The following is a 25,608-nucleotide window of genomic DNA, read 5'->3' as shown; positions in this document are numbered from 1 at the left end:
GTCAGCTTGCAGACTGTATTTCACTGCTTCGTTTTTTATCTCCCAAATCTGTTCTTGTAACAATGAACAGTAGATATCCCAGGATTCATTAGATCAGAGACTTGAAGAAGAGGCTTGGATACTCTTTCCACTGGCTGTGAACTAATGGGGCCGCATTCTGATGGGGCTCTCAAGAAAAATGCAGCCCTTACTACTGGCAAAACCCATTACCCTCTTTCTTCTCCAGGCCGCCAAAAACCTTGCATTCTGCAGATTCACAGAATCTCCAAATTATTGTCATTTGGGCATTTTTTCTGATTTTCTTTTTTTGTGAAAATGAAAAGTAGCCTCCCTGGCCAGGAAACCATTAGTTAGATGTGTGTTTACCCAGCTGTGTATGTTGCGCTGGAATATGAGATAGCAGAAAGCCCCTTGCAAGGGTCAGGCATTCTTGTTTAACTTCTTGATTGGAGACCATCCCGAACAAATGCCCTGAACTTGTAGGGGTTCGAATTCTGGATCCCCTTCTGAATTTTGCAGCTTGAGCCTTTGGGCCAGATTCCATGGCCAGATGCAACTGTATAAATGTGGAGTGATTCCAGATATGCATCAGTGTAATGTGAGTAGAATTTGGCCCTCTAATCTTGACTGATGCCAAATCTTCCATGAATTTGCAGATAAGATAACTGTGCTCTGAATGCATTACATACATTCAAGTTGAATGCACTTGCTGTGCTGTTGAATGTATCAGGTATATTCAGATGGACTCGCATGTTGTACGTGACACCAGCACAGCAGTGCGCTGTGGGAGACTTGTAGCAAGAGGAAATGGGAACCTCCTGGATAACTTATTTGTGCTTTTTCATTCTATTTTGCTTTTTCAGAGGCAAGCCAAATATTCTGAAAACAAGCTGAAGTGCACTAAAGCCAGGAACGATTATCTGCTGAACCTGGCAGCCACAAATGCAGCCGTCAGTAAATACTACATCCACGATGTCTCTGACCTCATTGATGTAAGTGATCCTTCTCTTTGAATGCATCCGCCCCTCTTCCTGTTGGCGAGTAAGTAGCCGAGTACTGCACACTGATCCTGTAGTTCACCCTGATGTGTGCTGTGGTAATAAAGGGGAGTTGGTTGGCATTTTGAACTCTGGCTAACCTGTAGGTCTTTTACAAACATTACAGTTTTTTTCTCAGCGCTCCCCGTCACATTATACAAGGATAGTGACAGAAGCCCAGTAGTCGTTATATGGGAGTTGGCCTTCAATATATTTCATGGAGGCCACATGAAAGCAAAGTCATTGATTCATTTTTACTCAACATTTAAACCTCCCTCCTCAACAGTTGACAAAACATAGATTTTTTTTTTTTGGTAACTATCAATACATATAAATTAGAGCAGGGCACGAGTCAGTCCTCCAAGATGCAAACACCACAAATGTAGACGTTTGGATTTGGAGCCGGGTCTGAACTTAGTGGTCCAGGGCTATCTCTAAGATAAATCTACCAAGTACATATTATTTGAACACTTACAGCATCTTTTACTTCATCGCACAAGAATCTCAAGATTTTGGCTTCAGTGTGCCAGGGTTATGGCTTCAGTAGAAATTTCCAGAGAAATATTTGTGTCTGGATTGGCATCTTCCTATAGCCTGTGGTGGTGGCCTGATATAAAATGGCTAGAATACACTATCACATGTATATGGAGGTTTACAAGGGCATAAATGGTTACAGTGGAATTCACCTCAGTGCAAGAGGGCCTAGAAAAGCTACTGTGCATCACATATAAACTTTTTAATAAGGAGCTTAAGTGATGGATCGGGTCGTACATGGACCTTTTGAGGTGGGGTGAATTTCACCCCTAATGAAGGAACATGACATGGTTGAGTATGTTTTTATAACAAGTTTTAGCATAAAACTGGGCAAACTTTTATTTAAAACAGAAATGAGTACTGAGATTGTCCGCTGAATTTCTTCATCCTGTGTTACAGACTAGATGGTCATAGTGGTCTCATCTGGCCTATCTAAGAATCTGTATTTAAAATGGATGAAAGAAAAACCTCTTGAAAATTAGGCATCTCAAATGGTTCTTTATTATGGAAGTTAGACATTGAAAAACCTAATTGTCCTGACTCAATCCATAGCACAATATCCATTGATTTCAGTGAGAGCAGGTTTGGGCCGTGTGTCCCTGCCCTACCAGTTCAGCATTGTTCCCCGTTATAGGCGGCAAACACCTATGGCTGGGCCCAGATCCCAATTCAGAAAAATGCTTGAGTAGGTGCTTGAGTCTCATGCTTTCCTGAATTGAAGTCGTAATGCTTACAGTTGTGAATAGCCCCATTGCAGTCATTACTCGTGGATGCAAGCCCAGTAGTAAGGATCAGATCGTATATATTTGCTTGTGTTTCATGTTGTGTACTTTTAAGTGATTCAAGAAATAGGACTTCCGTCACTTCCTTTGGGAGATAATATCACAGCTTCATAGTTCTTACCATAAGGAATTGCCTCCTGCTAGTCAGTTTTAACTTGCTTAAATTGCAGCAATGGTCTCATAAATAATACTGATCTATCTGTGCGTACTGAGTATTTGTCCTGGTTTAAATGTCACTAAAATGCATTATTTAAAAAACCATGGGCGTGTTAATCTCTCTTAATGAATCTACAGATCGTATTTATTGGTTTAGTTAGTAATTTAAAGGGAGGTTTGAGGGAAGACCCACAGGAATTTCAAGATCTTAGTTTGATAGAAATGTTATTGGGTACAATTTTTGAGGCTCTTTTTCCTCTTGGTTGTGTTTATTCACATTAAAAAACAAACAAAAATCCCTTGCCAATGGAAACACACGAACAAAAGGATATGAAGCTGCCTTACTGATTTGCCCTTTTGGTTTCTGTTTTTTTTATTTTATTATTTTTTATTATTTTTATTTATTTTTTAATGAGTGACTTTTGTTTTGCTGGAGAGTTGCTGAATTCCAGTTTAGCTTGAGTTGTTTTTATGTTGTTCCTCCCAAGTTTATTTCCTTGCTGACACTTCCATTGCAGTCAGCAGATGGCTTTTCTTCCTCACTCCAGGAATCCCTTCAGGGGACTTTAACTAAAGCATCTTTGACTCTGTACAACTATATGCGCCTAATTATATATTCTGATTGCCAAAGAAAACAAAGTATCGTTAAGGATGCACGAGCTGTTCATGGGTGTCCTAATTTCAAATCCCCCAGGAGAAGAGCAGTTTATTTGAACAGGCTTTTGTACAAATCCAGTGTGTTTCACAGGAGCACTGGAGGGGAGATTTCCGTACACCCCAGAATAAAGGGATCCCATTCACTGCACCACACAATAAGGGCAGTGAAAAGAAAAAGATTTATTTTTCATACTTGTCCAGTACTAGCAACAGCAGGACTTTCAACCCATGCGTGTAACTGATACAAGAAAAAACTCAGTGCTGCGTGTTATTGTTACAGTTACTGATTTGTATCTGGATTTCTAACGTTATCCCAATGTATAGTTGGTCTCTCTCTCTCTGACACTCACTCACACACTCTCTCTCTTCATCCACCACTTAAATGTAGCCACTTATGGGGTGGAGATCAGCTGTTATTTAACAGCATGGGGCTGTGCTGCACAACTGCGTTGTATATGAAAAGTGAAATTCACCCGGTGCAGAGAGCCAGCACAAAGCCTATGCACCCTAATTTGAAGGGCATACCTGGAGCTTGAGTGGTGCATAGCCTTTAGGCCTGGCCTCTCTGCAGGGGTGAGTTTTGCCTGAAGAGAGGAAGAATACCGTATTCAAGTGAGAATTAAATCTGAGCAAAGGGCCTAAGAGCAGACTGACATTCTTGAAAGGGCTTAAGCTTGATGTATTGCAGTTATGATTCTACTTCCAGCTGCTCCACCCAGCGTCACCAAGAGCGATGAGTAATGATGTAAAGGGTTTTCTCTCTAGAACATAATAGGGGTTATAGAAGGGCTCCTACAGGCATTTCATATCCAGCACAAATTGCCATTTAGAGTTTTATGACTTGTACGCATGTCTGAACCATCAGATCACTGGAACATTCAGCAGCATCTAAAAAAAAAAAAAAAAAGATCCTGGATGGGTAAATGTCATCTGTTAGGCCCAGCCTTTACATTTCTCGTGTTATCAGCACCAAAGCAGAATCACAACTATACTGCCTGCTAAAGAGTTGTCTCCATTTTGGTGAGATACAGGGTCTCAGCTGCTTGGAGAAAGGGGAGTTCTTTCGGAGCATTGGATTGTAATGAGGAAATTAAAACTTGATCAGAGTAGTCATGGATTAGCACACATGACTGTCCCTTGTTTTGCCTCAAGTGGGCTTTGCTCCATCCTTCCTGGTGGGGGTAGGGATTTACAACAGAGAGAAAGGCATGTTGTTAGACTTTCATTTAAAGAGTGTCCTTGTGCAAATTCCTCCAAAGAAGCATGGATATATTTTAGGACTCCTGGGTTCTTTTTTTTGGTTCTGTTACTGATTCATTGCACGATCTGGATTAACCTCTGATGGTAAAATGTGGATAACGCTATTGATATACCTTTGCTGGGGTTTGTGGGAAGTATTTGTAAAGCATTTTGAGGTAGTCAGATGAAATATGTCGTAGGACTTAGTAGGTGGTAATATGTGGAAATACAAATGCATATGTCCTTTCTGAATCTCCTCTACTGCATCTAGATATTAAAGTGATGGGTGTGTTTGTCATATCTAAGACAGACAGCTAGATAGATAGGTAAAGGGGCAGTATTCTTAACAACCTGCCATTCAGAAAAATGAGTACATCAGGCAGTTTAATGTTGCACTCTATTGCCGAGTTGTATGGGCACTAGAAAACTTAGCTGATGGCGTTGCCATTTGTCACACAGTCAAATAATGCCTAGTCAAGCAGGGAAACAGAGATGCCAGTCAAAGTTATAGTGCTAAAAGTCCTCAAGCAAAGCGATTTGCTTCCATCAAAGCAAAATGTTTGGTGTTGCAAATATGTCAAGAGAGCACAAGCCCGAAAAAGAAGAAAAATAAAAGACCCTCTAGCTGGGGCACAGGAACAGGAAAACAGTTTCTTTCCTCTGCTATGGCAAGAGTTTAAAAGCAGCGTGTGGAAGATGTAGGATGAGGAGCTATTGCTGAGTCTCAGGCCTGTCATCGGAGAAATTAGAGTAGTGGTCTTCCTCCTTAACGAGGGACTAAGGTCTAGTGGTTAGAGCGGCAGATGGATAGTGTTAGGACTCCTGGGTTTTATTCTCAAATTTGTAACTGATTCATTCTGTGACTTTGAACAAGTCACCCAGAGCTTGATTTTGCAACATGGCCTTTCATTTTGCAGAGCCAAATCATTGCACCCCCAATTAATTGCATGCACCAGTGGTAGCATAGGCTAACTACCAAATGGTGCCCTGAATCAGGAAGTGAAATAGGTAGGCCACAAATTTATAAGCGTAGGCTAGGTGCCTAAATCCACATATAGGCTCCTAACTAAAAATGGGCCTGAGGTTCAGAGGTGCTGAAGTCACCAGGAGATACAGATGCTCAATTCCTCTGAAAATCAGCCCATTTTTATGTAGGCACCCAGGGTAAGCATTTACAGCCAAAATTGCCATAATTTCTACCCACCGTTAATTGCCTGGGCATAACTGTGCCTACAAAATCAGAAGCCAGGTCTCTCTCTCTCTCTCTCACTGGGCTTCATTTCCCCCATGTTTATAAGGGGATATTATCTCCCAGATGGCAGATCCTCATCTGGTTTAATCAGTCTGACTCTGTTGACTTTAATGGCGAGGCCCCCATTTGCACAAGTTGAGGCTCTATCAGAGAGCATATTTGTTCCCTAATCCCTCTATTTTTCTGTGGTTGGCATTGTTCTTTCCAAATACTATGACACCCTGTTGTACCTCCGCCCCCAGCTTCAAGAGATCTTCCTGGCTTTCCCCTCTTCCCAGGAATTTCACAAATAAATCACTGCTTCCAGATTGAGCCAGAAACATACAAATGATGGGGAAAAGGAAGAGACGCAAATCATAGCAGTCCAGGTTCTGATCTCAGTTATCCGGCTTATGTTAAGAATTACTTGGATTTACACCAGTGAAGCTGAGATCAGAACTGGATCCAACATGATTTTTCTTCTCTCCTGTTTTTTTTTTTTTTTTTCATTTGAAGGAAGTGACACTTGGCATCAGCTTTTTATTTCCCTTACAAAAAAGGCCTTTCAGCTCCTCTGAGTCCCAGCACCCCACTTAGCTTGCTGGCCTGGATCTCAGGCACTCTGTCAAATGGCAGACTGAGAACCAGGCATGGGTCGTGGGTACTGTATGCAAAGTGCAGCTTTAAGAGAGCCATCACACGTAGCGTTTTCTGTAACTCAAAAGTAGCCCTCTCTGAGTTGCAGGTGCCTTCACTTCAGCTTGATAGACTTCATGTATCCAACTAAGAGATCTCATTGCTTCAGGGGGTTTCAAATAAAGCATAGCAATAAAAAGAATAAACAGCATCTATCACGGGGAATTAGACTTTCTCAAAAGGCGCAGTGCAGTTCTTGACAGCCTTTACTTCCCAGCCTGCTGTGTCCGTATTATTCAGTTTCCCGCTGAGGAGGCAATTCTGCAGTGCCACTGGCAATCCCAGCACCTGATCCAGTCACTTTCTCCGCCACTGGGGGTGGGGAAGGAAAAAAAAAATCTTTTCTGTGAAAGAAAAATGAAGAAGACTTTGCCAGGCGGTACTAGAGAGAAACCTTCCTCTCCACTCCAGTCCCTGAATGCCAGTTTAGGGAGCTGTGTCCTGAGGAAATATATGCACCCCGAGTCCGTACAACTGAGTATTCATTCACAATGAAAAAAGTAAACAGTAAGGAATGTATCCTGCATCATTCCATACACACAATGAATGGTTGTGAAGGACTTTTCTTTTTGAAGAAAAAAAGCTAGTCTCTAGATAAGCTTCAAAACATGATCTGAATGTAAGCAAAGTAGCAATGGGTGCCAGAGTTTGCAGAGAGCCTGAAACAATAGCCCTGAAGTATGAAGTGCTCATTCATTTCAGAGGGCACTAGCTCAGATGGTAAGGGTGAAACTTTAAAAGATCACATTAACTATTTTGCTATAAGAAAGGCGAGGAAGGATCATATTATGAAGATCCACCACAGCATTTCCCAAGGTGTGGGGTGAGCCCCTGTAATGTGCAAAGGATTATCCGGGGGTAGAGGATGGGTGCAGAAGATGTATACGTTTAACAACTAGTGGTTTAAAAACACGTGGTTGTATTGCAGAGGTGTGCAGCTGGTTTCATTTTCCCCAAGGTGGTCTCTTCTCTGAAAAGTTTTGGGAATTATTGGGCTCAAAGTATTTTCCCTGATAGGTATTTTCTGTGATAGGGTCATCTGGACATTGCTTTTGTGAAGGTTTGATCAGGTAACATAGAATAGTCTAGATTTGAATTAGATACAGTGATGTGGCTGGAGCTGTTTTTAGTCTGACATTACATAACATCCCCAGGCTAATCTATCCATTTTTTTAATGCAGTGAACGAGGCACGTACAGATGTGAATAATTGGCCATAATGGTCAGTTAGGTAAATTAGTATCTTTATGAATAATAATCTTTAGGCTTAGGCTGAATTTTGCCCTTAGTTATATCCTTGGAGTCTCACTGGACCAAATTCAGCACTGGTTTAAGTGTACAACCAGGGTTTGGCCCCTTGTGTTCAGTGAGGTTGCAGGGATATTAAGAGGGCAAGATTAGGCCCTTTGGCATTTAAATAATGAAACTCAAACATCTGAAACAAATCCTGTATGATAAATAATCCCGTGGATCATAGGGCTGGATTCTGCCGTGTGTGCTCATGTTGACTGGTACCTTACTATGTGATGGAAAATGTCTGTAGATCCCCTGGATTATTCCTCAGCCAGTTAATTGTTCTCTACAGAAAAATCTTCAGGGCTGGAAGTCCAAGTTTCAGTAATTCACTTGATAGGATCCCTGCCTGTTCCCTTGGAAAACTGTACCACAGTCTAATAATTTCTTCCTATTTTCTTTCCAAGAGAGCAAAGGGGTGCTGCCTTCGTATGTCAACACAGCAATCCTTGGAGGCTTAAAGGTTCAGTACACTGATAACAAGGTCGTAATAATCCCTTAGCTGCGTGCACAGCACCTTCCTGTTAGTTAAAATGGAGCCTACTGACTGCTCTGTGCTGACCACAGAAGCTGATGTTTTGTTTGTGGCCATGGGGATTATCCAACCCTTACTTTGGTTGGGATGATCTCTTTTGCTGTGGGGTGGCTTAAACTATTCCAAGCCGTGGCTTTAAATTGATGGCTTCTTGCTAGGTATTTCTTGAACATTATCGGATGGGGAAGTTTGTGGTTGAGCTGTTTAACTCCTATTCTAGACTGTGGCTACCAAGGCTAAACTGGGCATGCAGAACTGGGAGGAAACATTCAAGAAAGATAAAATGTATTAACAGAGAAGCTTTGTGTCCTTAAAAATATTCATGTGTGTTCCCTGTGACAGGGCTGTTCTTGAAATGTGGTGCTTTTGTACAATTGTTCTCTCCCCCCACCACCTCTACACATGACAGACGTTTGTATAGAGTATTATTTTGTGGTGATGGTGATAGAGAGTAAGTTCAAGAGACCCTCAGATACTGCAGCAGTGAGGGACATATAAGGACCTAGACAAATAGGTCGGTTTCTCTCTCTCTCTCTCTCCCTCTCTCTCTGCAAGTCTTTCCTAAATTCTGATAAAACCATCTCTTGTGAGTTTTACATTTCCAAAGGAAAAGAACAGGTAGCTTCATATGCATCGTCATGGACTGCTGCATTGGTTATAGGGTTTTACTAGTAGGCATAGAATCTGTGCTCCAATGCAGATCCCAGGACGAAGATATGAGAGCTGAGGACAAAGCATACCTGGTGGAGGGGATCAGCTATGGAACGTTTCTCCAGAATTGCTCAGGCAAATCCAGAGTTGGCCATCTTTAGCAAACATTGCAAAGCCGTACTCTTTGAGAAGGCTTTTCCACCGTAAGTAATGCTCACAATAAGAACAGCCTCCTCTATTCCCAAACACTTACCAACCAGAAAAACCCTATTCTAAGCAGCTTTGACCCCAAAAGGGAGATGTGCCAGAGACTCCATGAAGTCCACTATTGATTTTACTTGGAATATGCTCAGATACCATGGTGATGGGCAGCAGTATAAAACCCATTGACAGATAGGCAAATGGATGGAGGTGGGGCCAGTTACTTGGATTTATTTGATGTAACTGAGAGCAGAATCCAATATAAGATCTTTAAATAGAACTCAGGGCCGTCTAGTTCCAGCCCTGTGCTTCATCCAGTACTTTCTCTGGCACCATTTTCTCTTTCTTCAGCTTTCTCAAAATTCACAGGTACGAGTTTTCAATCAAGAGCCTCTTTTTAATGTTTCCCAACACTCTGAGAATGTGCAATTTGTTCCTGTGCAAAGGGCCAGCAAAAGACCTGTGCACCACTTAGGTCCTGAATAAACCCTGTAGATGGCGTGAAGGCCTTGAGCTGGTCCAGTTTCCATCTCCAGAGAAAGCAATTTTGCATTAAATTTGGCCAACGTTGAAATCCTATGAAATTGGGGCAATTTCACTGAAATTTTGTGAATTCAGATCTTTTGAAGGAGAAATAGTATCTATTCTAAATATGCTGCCCAGCTCTCTTCCTGTCCACGCAGGAAAGTGCAGAGCTCTGTTGTGATGCACTGCAGCATTTTGCTGTGAGAAGTTACAAACAAGCCAGTTTGGTAGGTGATGCTGGTAATCAGGCCTAGCTGTTTTCTGTAGCACTTTTCATCAGCAGAGCTCTAGGCACTTTTACAGAGGAGGTAAGTATTATTATCCCCATTTTATATGGGGAAACTGAGGAACAGAGAAGGGATGTCGCTTGCCCAAGGCACCATGGGCTGTGAACATTGATTGGGGCCTCTGTGCACAGTTGACAAATTAACAGTAACTACTCGTGTGTCAAAGTGCTTTAATTTCCCATTGAATGTCAAGCCAATGCCCTTAATAATGAGAAGATGGTTTTGATCTGTGTCCAGAGCATATTAATAAATTAGTTAGAAATAAAACGTAGACCTCTTCATTTTTGCAAGCTCTTGTTTAATAATGTGGCCAAAGTGCACATATTTTCTTTTGCCAAAGTTGGCAGCTTCCTTGCTTGGAAAGTTCATACACTGGTCCTATTTGCCAATTCTTTTGTGTGTGCACTGGTTCAGGAAAATCATGGAGCCTGTAAACCATTATTGTATGAAGACCATGAGAGAGATTTTGCTTGACTGCCCTTGTTACCTTGAAGAGCAGGGCCGGCTCCAAGCATCAGCCCACCAAGCATGTGCTTAGGGCGGCGCCTGGAGGGGGGTGGCACGGCGGGGCCCCGGCCGGGCTCGCTGCCCTCCCCCCGGCGCTCTGGCCGCTGGGGAGAGCGGAGAGCCCCAGCTGGGCTCTCCGCCCTCCTCCCGGCGCTCTGGCCGCCAGGGAGAGCGGAGAGCCTCGGCCGGGCTCGCCACCCTCCCCTGTCGCGCCGGGGGGGGGAGGGGGGGGGCTTTTTTGCCTAGGGCGGCAAAAAAGCCAGAGCCGGCCCTGTTGAAAAGTGGTGGTAGTTTCCCTCAGAACAAAATATGCTGCTTCTCGACAACTTCTAGTCAATCCCCCAATAGGTAGAATTGAAAGGACAGCCCCGAATTCACCAAATCCCTTCAAGGAATAATCCACCAATGAATTCAGTTTAAAAAAAAAAAAAAAGGAAAAGCTAAGAAAACCTGCATATATTGGAGATTGCTGCAGAGACTTTAGGGAAAAGAATGAAATCTAGGTTAAAATCCTTCAGAGAAGAACTACTCCAGAGACCACAGAGTTAATTAACTGTAGCTGGATTTTAAAAAGGGATGGGTAGTTTTAAGGCAAGTAATATTTGTTATGTAAGATAAAGATATTCAGTTCATGCTGTGAAGCATTAATTCGATGACTGCAGGGCTCAGGAAAGATCTCTTCCCCTATTCCCTGCCCCTCACACATCACCACACATGTGGCTGGGAGCACAATAGGTAGTTTTTAACATATCCTTTGAAGTATCAGGTATTGGCTACTGCCTCAGGCACAATACTGAACTTGATGGACCCGTAGTTCCTATGGGGAAGAGAATACTGGAATTAATTGGCGTCCAAGGTTCCAATCCCAGTGACTTTTTAGAGGGCGGTACGGTCAGGTCCTATGTCTGGGGTGAAAACCTTACACACTGAGTTCTGGGGGGAAAAGGCGATAGCTTAGTGTTCTGTGTCTACCTTATCTTGCATCACAACACAGGCATTCCGATTCCTAGCTTCAAATAAAAAAATTCCTCAAGTCCCCAGTTAACATGTTATGACTGTCAGTATTCCATAAAAGTAATAGGGGTGGTTTTGATGCGAGTCAGAAACATGGGCAGTCTCCTAGAGAATCCATAAGTGGATCAGGACTGTAGGTTGTGCCTTGGGCCGTATCAGGATATACTGAAACCTGAACTGCCTCTCCACAGGCAGCCATCCCATTACAGTGCAAATGTAAAGTTCCAGATCATCCTGAAGGTCTGGAACATAGACTGAAGCTAAAATAGCCAAGCCCTTGGCAGATACCTCCTGGGGATGCTCCCATACTTGGACAGTCACCAGCTTCTAAATTTTGTTCTGCAGCGCATAGCCTTTGCCTCATGTTTGATGCTGTATCACAGTCAGACATTTTGACGTGTCATCATGTGGTGAAGTTGTATGGGCCCCAAAGGGTTTTCAGGATGCTTTCAATGTCCTGTCAGGCTAGCTGGCAAGGGGCAGGAACAACCCATCGAAATTGGAATCCAGAAAATTGGGAAGGGAGGTGACCGGTTGCTAAGGCACAGTGAGCATACTTCAAAAGACCAGTCCAGTTTCAAAGAGATTCCTTATTTAAAATTGGGATCTGGTAAAAATCTCTAGAACTGGGATAGACTTTGGGATTGTGCCCATTGTAATTAAATTACAGCAGGTGTTCATAGCACTCTGAAGAATCTGTTCATTCTCAGGCAGATGGACGAGCAGAACAATTTACGGTTATTTTTGCTCTCGGAGAAAATCGCCTTCGCTACTTCCTGGAGGAAATGTTTTGCCTCCTCACTACTGAAGTGGCTCACAGAGGTTTATCTTGGTTTAAAGGCAGCTTCATCTAGCAGATTGACATGAAGTGGGAAGCCAGTAAGCCTTAAATTTAATGCTAGCGTTGCCTGCAGACTCGTGGTGTGTGGGCGACTTGCTAACCTTTCTGCCTCAGTTTTCTCATAAGTGCTCAGGTATCGAAGTGACAGGTACCTTAGAAGTATCTTGGCTGGATAGCTAAATCTGAAAATATTGGGCTAATCATTGTTGCAAAAACTTTGGGATATTGAGAGGTTAGTGTTTCTCCATCTCTTTGAAAAGTATAAAGACCTATATACATGGTAAGTATTATTATCCACATCAAAATACCATGATGGCTGGTTCGCTACAAATAGCTAGCAATGGGGAATAATTTTCATCAGTGAGGGAGGACTGTGTTGTTTACTATGCCTCCTCGCTTCCTTTCTGAGGAAGTATCTATGGCAGCTAAACCAGTATCTCTTCAATCCTATCAGTGTATTAGAACTTCCCATGCTGGCAAATCTACCCTTCGATCACGTACTGCAGTGAGCAGAACAGCTTGTTGTGGTCAGACATTTTGACTGCATTTATCATAATTGGGCTGGAATATCCTGTGCAATGTTTATTGTGATGTCCCCTCTCCATTCAGGAAAAACACAAACATTGGCTATAGAAATGTTATTAGTCTGTCTTCTGTATTTGTTATAGATCAACACAATTATTCCGTAAAAATTATTTTTTGTAACATTAACACTTTCCATTCTATGTCACCATCCATCAAAGGATCTCAAGCAATTGCATACATTTATTACAAGTGTTTGCAGAGCACCAGTGCCTACAGGTTACAAAGGGAGGTTGTGGCATCCCTTGGAGGCTTTTAATAGGGGTTTGTCTAACCTGTTATTAGGGATGGCCTCTAGGTATATCTAATCCTGTCTCAGCATGGGGGGATGGACTAGATGACTTCCAGCTCTGTATTTCTATGATTCTATCATTGTGATAGTACAGTGCAAGTATTAACTTTACAAACATTACAGTAAGCCATATTACAGCCATGTTAGGTATTTTAGACCTATTTTACAGATAGGGAATCTGAGGCACAGGTGGTTCAGTGATTTGTCCAAGGTTACCCAGTAAATCATTGACATAGATGGGAATAGAACCAAGGAGTCCTGCCTCCCTCCCCAAATGGAAAAGTCCCATAGAATTTAATACAACAATACTAAACTTTCTATGGGTTTTTTAGTCATCCCATAGAATTCTATCCCTGCTTCAAAACGCCTATAGAAAGAATCTCCCTTTCTATTAAATTCTGTAGGTTTGTAGGGTTATTTATCTAGTACTCTATAACATTTCTGTAGAACCCTTTAATTGCTATCAGTATTAAATGCTATAGGGCACTTCCATGTGGGCCACTCGCCTGCCTTCACTACTAAGCCACACTCCTTCCCTATCGCGAGCAAAAGGTCTAGTTCATTCTGCTGGGAGCAATTTGTTTGATAGCGTGGATACAACTATTCGTAATATGTTCAAATACAAGAATAGGAAAATGGAGCAACTGAGCTTTGCAGAGAGATCCACCTGTGCCATAAAATAGAGCAGTTCCTCTGTGTGCAGGTGAAGAATGTTTTAAGGTCATTGATTATTAACAAAGGAGTTCAGGCTCAAATATTTGCTGTCAGCTGAAAGTTGGTTTTATTCTTAAAATTCTACTCCCTCTTTTGTTCTGTTGGCGCAACTTGTGTGCCTGTGCCATGACCAATGGGACTAATTCTTCTTAAATTAGGGGCCAGCCAACCGCTTAAAACCATGTTCACATTAATTGTGACCATCTGGCCATTTGTGTCACAATGGGAGCTGAGTTCTTTTGAAAACCTGTCCCTCATTTTGGTGCCCAAGTGAAGAAGGCTGAGGAAAGATGGCCCTGTGAGTAGGGTGCTCGTCTAGGATTCATGAGACCTGAGTGCAGTTCCCTGCCCCATCACTGGTTTCCTGTGAGACACTAAAGCTGTACCTATCTCTGTACCGCCACACGGGCTATGCGGAGTGTGGATTGCAGAGTGCACCAGAATGCCTTGTGTGGATGCTGCTGGTGTGAGCTAAAAGGTGCCTTGCTCATATTACCATAGAGCTCTTTGTCAAACAGGACTACCTTAACTGTACCTTTTAGTTCATGCCAGCAACATCCACACAGGGCAGTTACATTGCAACCTTTTGGTGTGCTGTGCAGTTCATACTCCCACAGTCTGTGCTGCAGCGCAACCTAGAAAGGCCCTTAATCTCTGTGCCTCAGTTCCCCTCTGTGAAATGGGGATAGTAGCACTTCCCTACCTCATAGGGATGTTGTCAGGATAAGTAAAGATTCTGAGGTGCTTAAATACTATGGTAATTGGTGCCATAGAGAGAGAGAAGTGGGAGCTGAGCTCTTTTCAAACTTTGGCTCCAACCATGTGAGCAGAGCACTTGAAAATCTGCCCCTGAGCTCTTCTGAAAACCTAAGTTTATTGTATAACATTTTAAAATACACAAGAGTCTGAGAGTTCATCACAGACTCATGGAAATTAGAGATGGGAAGAATTGTTAGATCACCCTACCTATCTCTCAGCCAAATGCAGGATTGTCCTCTCCAGTGCAGCAGTGGGACAATTCTTGGTTCATTTTAGTATCTGTGCAGCTTTAATGACAGGGAAGGGGTTTTGGTAAGAGTTGGGGTGGGACTGGGAATTGGGACTTCATAGCTCTGTTCCCACCTCTGTTAGTGATTTACTCTTTGACTCTGACCAAGTCACTTAACTTCCTGTGCCTCAGTTTACCTCTGTTTAAAAAAAGCTAATATTTTCCCTACTTCACAAGGGTGTTGTGAAGCTTTATTAGTTAATATATTAAGACTTGGGGTTCCTCAGGTGAAAGGCACTATAGAAGTGCTAAGAATTCTTATTAGAATTTGTGGTTCTGATTTGCTTTCTGTCAAAGGGAAGAATGGAGTTAGAAAATGCCATTTATTCTGATGCTGGGAGAAGGAGTCTGAAGTCTTTTTTTTTTCTTTGTGTGTCTCTTTGAAGGTTTGTTTTTTTCTTTCTTTTCTGGGCACCAGAGTGTGAAGCATCAGGCACGGTGCTAATCAGCAGAGACTGAAGGAGCTGTAAAAATGTTGTTAGTAAGGCGGCTGCCCTAGTTGTCAGTAGCCGCAGACTTATTGGTATTACAGTAACTGCTGGTTCAGTATGAATTCAGCATTAAAAATGAGGTGAAACAGCATTATGGAGAACTCCAGGGTGTGTCTGAATTGTGAGGTTTTCAGAAGCGCACTGCGCTGCCTTAACCCTTCTTCCACTAAAGTTAGTGGTTCTCAGTGATTTCCATGGCAGCAGCTAGGCCGACACTGGATTCTTTGGAAAAGGCCACCCTTAGGCAGACACAGATATTTTGGTTTCGTGTCTTTTTTGACCTGCTAATTGGTGCTATAATTGTTGGGGATCTACAGTAGCACAGATTTGTAGACCTCTTCAGCAAAGACTTTTGGGATCCTTTTGGAAGCATGAGGCTCTGATCAGCTGATTCTGAAGTAGGACAGCATTCTTCTGTCAAGTCAACACATGGATCATGGCTCCTCCATTCTGCTCTTCCCATATGTGCAGAAATCTCATTAACAGGAATGGCATCCGCCTGCATCTAATATGAGCAGATCATAGAGTCAAGATCCCCCTGTTGAACTGAGAAGAGAATTTTGCCTTTATTCCCCTCCTGCTTGGAATTTTATTGTGGCATTCTGAAATTCTGACTTCCTGGCACTGTGACATTAGTCTCAAAAGGGCTTCCTTCTGGAGGCGGTACTTCCTGTAACCGACATCATTGCCTGTTTGTTCACATACTTGAATATCAGAGAAGTACATTGATCTCATGAAAGCTGAAAGGCAATGGGTAGATTATGTTAATACTGTACTCAACTTCCACCCACAGTCCCAGAGTAGCTGGCTATTTGTTCTAAAATTGTCAGTGGTGAAAGAGTTAACAATATTGACATTTTGGATTACCATCACTAGGCTTCAGTGTTAACGTCCAAATGTTATGAATGGGAGCCTTTCCCACCTCTTTAGGAAATATTCTTTCAGTCTCTTTGCACATTCAGGAAGGCACAGTGCATCGGTTCACCATCATATTTTTTCTTCAACTGTAAAGGCTGGACGTTTATTTTAAGGAAAGCTTTAATTCTGCCCATGGGGCCTTCAAAGAAGTGTCAACATGGCTGACTGCTGGCAGTCTGACTTATTTAAATTAAGCCAGGTCAGGATAAAGGGTGCACTATGACCATGTCATTCATGTCCCAAACTGGCTACTGCACACGTGGCAAGCCTGGGTCAGGGCAGGCTGAGTACACTTGCATATCAGTGAGCAGGAGTCAGCCCGCCATGGTTTTGCTCCCACTTTTAGCACACAGTGACATAAAAACATCTCTGTGTGACTTAATCTGAATTGAGGGACGTCTCTTCACATCAGTGGATAGGACGAGATGTCGTCTTTGGCTGGAGTTGCTTGTGGCAGTAACGGAGTTTGAACATTTCACTTTGAGTTTAGTGATGGTAACATTTTGATGCAGAATTCTGGGTTTTCTTTAACACGACTTAATTCTTTTTTTCTCCCTTCAGTGTATTGCTCAGAAAGGTGATGGCAGGTCTGGAAACTGGAGTCCTCTGTGTATCCACAGAACAGTCTATTTTGGATTAATTTTGATTAGTTTAACCAGGCCAAATTCTTTCCGTCTACACTGATCACCATGGTATCTGGTTTCAACAGTTAACACTAGGAGGATTGAATTTGGCCTATTTATATTAAATTAGGTCCTGATCCCTTGTACCCACACCAAATCCTATTGAAGTCAGGCGGTGCTATGGCTGGATCCAGGGCTTAGAATGTAAACTCCTTGACTCAAGGGCTGTCTCCTCGTATGTGTGATAGGCACCTCACACACCTTTAGTGATAAAGAAGTAACAAATACTGTTAACAGGCGCAGCATAACTGACATTAATATGAACCAATCACTTAACAAATAAGGTGGCAGGTTTTATGGTGAGCTTGAAGACCTGAACTCAGCCCACCCACTCCATTTCACATAGGTTGCTTAATAGCTATCAAACCGTAAAGAATCTCGGTCATGATTAGAGTTGAGTGAATAACTGATTTTTTTGGTTCGGTGGCTGCTATGAAAAGTAAAATAAAAACATTTGGTTTTGTTTCAAACCAAAACAGATTTTTTTTGGGGGGGGTAATTCTTAACTAAATGAAAAACTGGAAAATGTAGTTTGAATGAAACAACAGGTTTCAAATGTTGATTCATAATGACATTTCAAACTAAATGACAAAATGGTTCATTTAGAAATTTGTTGAAATATCTACTGATTCCCACCCCCACCCCCAATCAGTTTTTTCAGCCAAAGCTATTTGCAGAATTTGACCCCATATATATATATACACACCTTTTCAAGTAGTCTGCCAACCAAGCCCAAATTACATAGTGGTTTTGCGGCATGGCCAAATTTACTATTTGACAAAATTCACCAACCTCTAGTCATTAGTGACTTGGTCCCAACTCTAGTCATGACCAAGTGGTTGTTTAATATTAATGATCTAATTTGGGACCATGCTGGTAGCCAAGGTAACCCAGTTTGAAAATGCAGTAGAAGCAATGTTGAAATAGTGTGGAGTTTTATTTTTCAGGAGTGGGTTTAATCCACTGAGAATTTTAGAAATGGTTTAATTATATCAGGCACTTAAGTTGTCCTGATAGATGGTCCAGCTTTCTAGCTTTTCTCAGTTAGAGCTAGAACGGTGATGAACTTCGTCTGCTGTTGTTTTGTTCAATGTCAGCAAAACTTCTTAACCTCTACGATTTGCAATTTGTAATGTTAATTGTATTTTGACAGCTTTTTTATAATATAAGGATAATTCAGTAGCAGTCATTAGTTAGATGCTGTATGAAACAAAAGATGCTTCCCAAACTGGATGCCTGGGTCAGCAATTCTTTGTCCTCTTTTCTAGGGGGAGAGGGTTATTTTAGACATATCACAGTATGCATGTGTTGGGGACAGGTGAATGTGAAGTTCCTCACATGGGGTAAAGCCTGGAGTGGTATAAGCTCCCCAACACAGCTGTGCCAGTGCCCCTCTATCCTGAACTCTAACCCCTCTTCTCTCCCAATGTTGGGGCCTCAAAGAGCTCTGCTCATGCACCTTAACCTTTACCCACAATACTTTCTGTTTCAGTCTTGTCCTTCACAGGCCTGTTAAAGTGTCATTGTCATCAGGGCTGAGACATCTTCTGACTGTCCATTCTAGCTCAGTCCCCTCGTAGCTCTGCTGATGTATAACAATCCCACCATTTCCAGTCTTTCTTTCTCTGCACACAACTATACCTGCATTTTGGCTGAGATCCAAAACTGGAATGTCCCTTCGCTCCCCATCTTTGCCAGTGTACCTCTGCCCTGATCCACAGCATACATGCTCTTCAAGACTTGGTCCCCTTTCAAGTAGAGTCTGCCAACCAAGCCCAAATTACATAGTGGTTTTGCGGCATAGCCAAAACTCCCTTTAGGGATTGGGAGGAGACCATAAAAGTCATTTTTACTAGATGGTGACTGGCCATTCTTTGCAGCGAATCCAATGCTGTTGATATATCAGACAAACAAGACTCAATTATATTGAAAACTGGGCTTTTTTTTCATGTACAGAATTTTGACAGCAATTAGCTTTCAGTGCTATCATTTTCCCCAAAGAGGAATGATCACTTATGCATGAGAAACTGTTCCATCTTGAGTAAGAGAGAGGGGGATAATGGAAGCATCGTCATTGCTGTGATGAAAGAGTTTATGATAACAGGGAGTGTTTGAATGCCAGCTTACTTTAATGTCTGTCTCTGCTAGCTAATTTTGATGAATGCATTTCTGTGCTTAGAAGGGGCTTATGGAAAGGTGCAGTAACTTGACTGAGGAGGGAGAAATAAGCTAGGCACCGTCAGTGAACAAGGGGTACACATCTTGGAAACCCATGATCTGTTCCTCCCTGGCTATTGTCCTGTGAAATCTGATCAGTTAGCAGAGTTGGGCCTGATCAGAGTTTGGCCCAGGAAATTGCAGGCTGTGGCAGGAATGGGCATTGGTGAGGCACTAGCTTACAGGCTTCCCCCTGAGCCAGCACTTGCCCAATAGCCCAGCGTGGCCGTAGAAGGTACTGTGACTTTTGGAGGTGCTTCCCTTCAGCTGAGCCATGTCACTCTTGGCACGACTTAGGGTATGTCGACCCTGCAACTGGGTGGTGTGATTCTCAGCTGGAGGAGTCATACCTGCGCTAGCTCTGATAGAGCCAGTGCACTAAAAATCAAGCATAGCCGTGGCGGTGTGAGTGGCAGGAGGGGCTAGCCACCCCAAGTATGTACCTGTCTGAGGCCCTAGGTACTTGCCAGCTAACCCCGCCCACCTCTTGCACTGCTGTGGCTGCTGGCTCATTCAGAGCTAGAGGGGTATGTTTCCTTGAGCTGGAATTTACTCCTCCAGCTTGAAATGGCCACTGTCCAGTGAGGGTAATTGGTAGTATTTCCTTTAATTCCCCCAGCATCTTTGAGTGCGTACTGTATGCTTCACGTCCTACTGCTATGTATGTTTTTAAACAGCTGATGTGTTCTACTCCGGAAGTGGCTACATTTCAGTGGCTGACAAAATGATTCCTGTGCCCATACATGGTGCTCTGAGGCCCTTCGGGGTGAAGGGGATATTTAAATGTGAGAATTCTTTACTCATGTTACTCAGTCTGTGAACGTGACCTTTCTTCAATAATTCTCCCCCTCCCTCAGTGTTGTGATCTGGGATTCCATGCCAGCCTAGCTCGGACATTCAGGACATACCTGTCTGCTGAATATAACCTAGAAACCTCACGCCATGAGGGCCTGGACATCATTGAGAACGCGGTGGACAACCTGGACGCACGGAGTGACAAGCATACAGTCATGGACATGTGCAACCAGGTCTTCTGCCCTCCGTTGAAGTTTGAATTCCAGCCTCACATGGGGGATGAGGTACTGGACCTGCAGAAAACAGCGTCAGCAATTTGGCATAGCCTGAGCTGTCCTTGTTTCCTCTCCCCCTTGTCTGTGATCTTTAACCTCTTTCCCATCCTATTGCCACGGTGCTTCTGTTCATGCTTCTTTCCTTTTTCAACTGCTATGTGATAAATGCTTTGCTTAGGCCCAGATACAGGGCATTGCCGGTTAGAGATGGGTTGGGGTACCCAACCTCCCTAACCTACCAGAAAGAGACAAGCTTGGGGCGGGGGAGAGAACGATCTAATTGCTTAAAGTATTTCTATTTGTCCAGTGAATGTTTCAGTCTCCTCTCTCTGGTTTTGTTACTGCCATCAGGTATGTCAGGTGAGCGCCCAACAGCCTGTGCAGACGGAGTTGCTCATGCGATATCACCAGCTGCAGTCTAGACTTGCCACTCTCAAGATAGAGAATGAGGAGGTGAGAGCAATAACTGGCTTAGCAATATTCTGGTGGATTGTGCTAATGACTTTACAGTCTGAGCCACATGACCTTCAACATTCTGTGCTAGAGCTTTCAGTCAGCTGGAGTGTTTGGGTTGGAATCTTCTGCAATGCTGAGGCTTCTGGTGGCTTTTCTGAAGACTCCCATTGACTTCAGTGGATATTGGATCAAGCCCAGTACATAAGAGCTGCTTGATGGCCAATTATTGTGGCCAAAATATGTCATTCTCCCCGTTTGTTTCACAACTCCTGTGCTCCCCGTTTCTGCAGGTACGAAAAACTCTGGATGCCACTATGCAGACCTTGCAGGACATGCTGACGGTGGAAGATTTCGATGTTTCCGATGCCTTCCAGCATAGTCGCTCCACTGAGTCAGTCAAATCAGCCGCTTCAGAGACCTACATGAGTAAAATAAACATTGCCAAGAGGAGAGCCAACCAACAGGAAACTGAAATGTTCTATTTTACGGTGAGTCTCATCTCAAGCTATATAGGCCACGCAGCATTAATTGGTTGGGTTGAGTCCCATTTGAAATGCTTGTTAGTGAACAGTAAGAGCCAGTTTGGTCTGTTTAAATATTTGTCTTGTGTTTTGTTTGAAATTGAGATATTTGCTTCTCAACTGTAGGGAAATGCGCAGGGAACAATCATGCATCCTTGTGTTACTTTAAAAAAGCAACAACTTTAAAAGCTAGCCATGAAAGGAGACTTAAAGAAATGAGCTGGGAGACTCAATAATGGGCAGTCGAGCCTTCCACTCCAGTTTGCTGATCTGAAACCATCCCAGTCTCATAGGGTTACCATCTCAGGGTCTATGTGAGATGAGTTTGATGGTTTCTGTTCAATTCCCATAAGACGTCACTCTGCAGAACTGTCAGTTCAGCCCACCTATCCTCAGCAAAAACCTACAGGCATGGCTACATTTCCACATTGAAACTTCTCTCCTATTGTTCTGTGGAGGGTATGGGATTAGCTCCCTCTGGCCCCATAGAATGGGCCACTCAGGGGGTCCACAGGCATCCCGGGGAGTCAATAGGAGGCCGAGGCCATCCATGTGGGGATGCCTCTGCTTTAACTCTTGGACTTCAGTGTTGTCCTTGCCCAAGAGCCACAGCCTGGCATCTGCCCTGGGGACAAATTTAAGGGTAATCTCCATCATGGAAAGATGGCTGTAGGAAGATACCCATAACCTGGGGCTGTAGCATCTTTCTGCAGCAAGCTCTAAAGGTTGGGTATGGATGTGATGTTCATTCTGACCTGCCCACCTTTCCACTGTGCAGATCCCAGGGTCTGTAGAACAGGCTCATTATTATTTCTATTTCAAGTATTATAAGAGGTGACTTCAAGAGAAATGTCCCCTGTTCTCAACAAGGCACATGTTGTTGAAAGTAACATGACATGGCTTGTAGTGTCCCATGATACGTTCACATCTGCAGTAGGGCTTACAGCTTCTCTGTGTTTATTTTTTTATGGTTCCCATTCAGAGAGTTAGTTGCAATTTTATTTGTAAGGAGGATTTTTTTAAAGGCATTTTGCAAAAGTTATCATCTCTCTCTTTCTTTCATTTTCTGTCCCTTTCTCCCCCACTCCTGAGATGTATAAAGTTATTGGCCTCCAAGGCATTATTGAGTATGAGGCAGTCTCTAAATAAAATAGGAAGGTTATGCATTGAACGAGACTAGCTGCTTAGCATAATATCTGATCTCCTGAGCCAGGAAGATCTCATGCACTGGGAATTCTCCCTTCCTTATCGCTGTTTGCACAAAGGCAGAGCCCTGTCTCTGGAAGGAAAAGCTCATTGGGGCCATTCCCAGAAGCCTGACAAAAGAAGGCTTTCTTTGAACTGTTTTCTTTGGGGTTCCTTGTGTTCCAAAGCCCTGACCTCAAGCACATGGTACAACACAAAGAATTCTGGGCTAATAAGATCAACAGTACTGCTGTTTGAATAGTGAAAGAGCAAATTTTAACCCATCCTTGGTTCTTTTGTGTATGTAACTGAAGTCTGGTTTATTAGAGCCTTACAGACTCTCCTGCTGAATCCCCTTCCAGCAATCCCATAGGCAAAAATGTATATCAATTAGAAAACATTTTCACCAAAAGTCCTTACCCATGTTGTATTTGTCTTTGTTTGTGGGGTTTTTTTCCAGAAATTTAAAGAGTATTTGAATGGCAGTAACCTTATCACCAAGCTCCAGGCTAAACATGACTTACTGAAGCAGACTCTTGGAGAAGGTGAGTCCTAGGGTAAGGTCCAGAGAGAAACCTTGCATCTCACATCAAGATTTCAAACCAGACCTTGAACTTTTCAAATCTCCCTTTACTTTCCCTGGGCGAATGCTAGCCTCTACAATTAGTTGCTTCTCTAAGCTTAACAGAAGACATGCAAAAATATTCTTGACCTGATCACCTTTATTTTTGATCGAGAGTAGACTGTGAATTCAAAATATAAATGTTAGGCTACATTATAGCTGCTTACACTGCCAGGTGCTCTGGGTGCCTGCGAGGATTCAGCCCAGAATTACAGCTGTACCCAATCACGCTTTCTCCAGCAGCAACCAAGGGGTTAACGGCACAACCCCAAACCCAATGGAAGCTATTTTCACAGGGATGCTGTATATGTCACTGTTTTCATTGGCAATTAAAGGGTCATTTTTCAAATACGTTGGGCTTCCAGATTAGGTTTTGAACATTAAACATTTTTATGAGCACTGATGTGAATTGAAATGCTTGCAGAAATGTAATTTTAAAATAAATTCCGTGCCGCGCTGAAAATCTAAAGCCAGCTGCAGCAGCAACTCTCTGCTAAGCATGGAGACTTGGCAGTGAACCTGACTGGAAACACATAGTGGTTAACCTTCTGGTCTAGTTTCACTTTCCAAGCAAATGAAATGAAGAAAACCAAACCAAACAGGACACATGGTGAAAAGCCATTGGATATTTAAAACCCTTTCACTTTTAATAATCAGGGAGTTGTGATGGCGGTACAGTAAAGAAATTTAAGAACATTTATATGATTTTTTTTTTATCCTTGACAATCTTCCTGAGTCTTTGAAGTGCTGAGCACCTACAACCCTCATTGAGGTCTGCAACTGTTAACGACAGGTGCTGACATCAAGTTGATGTGTGCTGAGGCCCCAGCACCTTCCCTTATGGGAAATCCTACAGATTTCTATAGGTTTGTGGATCCTCCTGTGGAACAGAATAAAAAGAGACTTTTATCCCTGCCCTAGAATTCTGTAGGATGGTTTCAAAAATCTGTAGACGGGATCTTTATTCTTTAGTCAGTTCAGTAGGTCTTTTAGTAGGAACCTCTATTAAATTCACTAGGACTAGGATAACCTGGGGTAATATGCATTCCTGATGGTCTGTATTATTGAATTACAAATGATTTCACTGCAGTTAATATCTTGGACAGACTAATTTCAGTTAATGTATAAATTCAGTTTCTTTAATTGTAGGGGCCTGGTCTTAGTGAAAGATTCCACTGGAAGGAAGTGTAGCCTCCTGAGAAGCCAATTGGGGTTTCCCAGGAGCACTAATGATATTGTTCAAAAAGGAAGACTTTTTATTAGCTTTATAAAGTTTTTGAGCTTTAGACCACAAGGGGACTCCTCATTTCTGATTGGCAGAGGAGATGCTCATGACCCACACATGCCCTCTGCGTACATTCACGTTCATATGACTACATAAGGGCACTGGGAACTTGAAGGGTATCTTCAGGCTGAACAGTAGAGTGTTTCAGCTACCCAAGCAATAGGTCTGAACTTAGTCCATGCACTGTGTAAACTGCAGATTCATCCCCTCCCTGGGGCTTGGCTTTATTTACAAAACAATGAGACCCTATAATGGTCAGCTCACACCTTGTCCCCATCCCCAGTCTTGGCTGCTGCTAGAGTTCCTCCTTCAGGCCTGATCCGGAGAGCCATTTCCACCTGCTTGTATGCAGATAGAGTCACCTGTCTCAGTGAGTTGGGGAAAACCCACTTAACTCTTTCCCACCTACTTAAAGAGTAGGGTGTTTCATCTACCTGCTAACACAAGAGGGTGTTTCCGGCAAACGTTGTCCTGTTACAAACCTCTTATAGCACCTTGGGCTTGTGTTCTACAGTCTGAAACTTCACTCTCTGCGTAGGGGTCTCTTTCATCTTTTTTTTTTTTTTTAAAGCCACAATTTCATTAGGTTTAAGGCTGCGATTGAGGAAACATCTTAAGCACATGCCTAAGTCTATCCCTATCCAGGATAAGGCTTAAGCACATGCTTTAAGTTAAGTAGCTGCTTAAGTGCTGTCCTGAATAGAGACGCTTTTCTCTCACTGATACCTAACACAGGGATTTTTAGCTCTATGGGAACAATATATATTTTTTGTGTATTCTGCCCAGTTTGCAGAAAACTGAGATGATTTATAGCCGTTGATAGTTGTTCCACAATGGGGGAGAGGATACTTATTTTTAAAGTTTAAAGAATCAGCTGTCTCCAATCTCATTTTAGTACTACAATAAGCATACTGCTGATCTTAATGTAATACAAATTAATTAGCTTTTGTTGTCTTTTATCTCAAACATATTTTCTCCTCTAAGTTTTTTAGCTTTAGAACCTGCCTTTTCCTTAGATCCTGTGATTTATTGCATGCAGTGTGTTCCCTAAACAGAACTGCATCTGAAGAATAAAATTTTAACGTAAGAAAACTGTCATGGTGGATTCATAGGGCTCTACGAAAATACTTTCCTCTCCTAGAATTCACAGTACCCTGGATAGCCCACTAACACACTGCAGTAATAGAACAATAGCAGTCTGTTCTACATTCTTATTGGGGTAGTCCCATATTTCAAATGAACTTGGATATGGATCTCATTAGATTTAGTCAATCACTGTACATTGCCAGGCAGAGCTCCCAGCAGCTGTTTCCAAATTCAGGCTTTGATATTTTGGAGG

At 42.7% G+C, this 25,608-nt stretch overlaps 1 protein-coding gene across 3 annotated transcripts in view; it reads left to right on the top strand.

The window, feature by feature from the left end:
* The window catches only part of SRGAP3 (SLIT-ROBO Rho GTPase activating protein 3), a 218,620-nt gene that overhangs the window by 158,454 nt on the left and 34,558 nt on the right, over positions 1-25,608 (top strand). For all 3 annotated transcript variants that reach the window (XR_004646405.1, XM_034775363.1, XM_034775362.1), the window contains exons 6-10: positions 864-992; positions 19,988-20,209; positions 20,552-20,653; positions 20,947-21,144; positions 22,823-22,907. Coding sequence is in view for 2 of the 3 variants with exons in the window: in XM_034775363.1 (XP_034631254.1) it covers positions 864-992; positions 19,988-20,209; positions 20,552-20,653; positions 20,947-21,144; positions 22,823-22,907 (736 nt within the window). In the remaining variant the exon portion in view is untranslated. The remainder of the gene's footprint in view (positions 1-863; positions 993-19,987; positions 20,210-20,551; positions 20,654-20,946; positions 21,145-22,822; positions 22,908-25,608) is intronic.

Source organism: Trachemys scripta, chromosome 7, assembly GCF_013100865.1.
Source record: "Trachemys scripta elegans isolate TJP31775 chromosome 7, CAS_Tse_1.0, whole genome shotgun sequence".
In the NCBI taxonomy this organism is placed as follows: domain Eukaryota; kingdom Metazoa; phylum Chordata; order Testudines; family Emydidae; genus Trachemys; species Trachemys scripta.
Note: the sequence above shows the minus strand (reverse complement) of the source record. Positions and strands in the feature narration are given on the sequence as shown.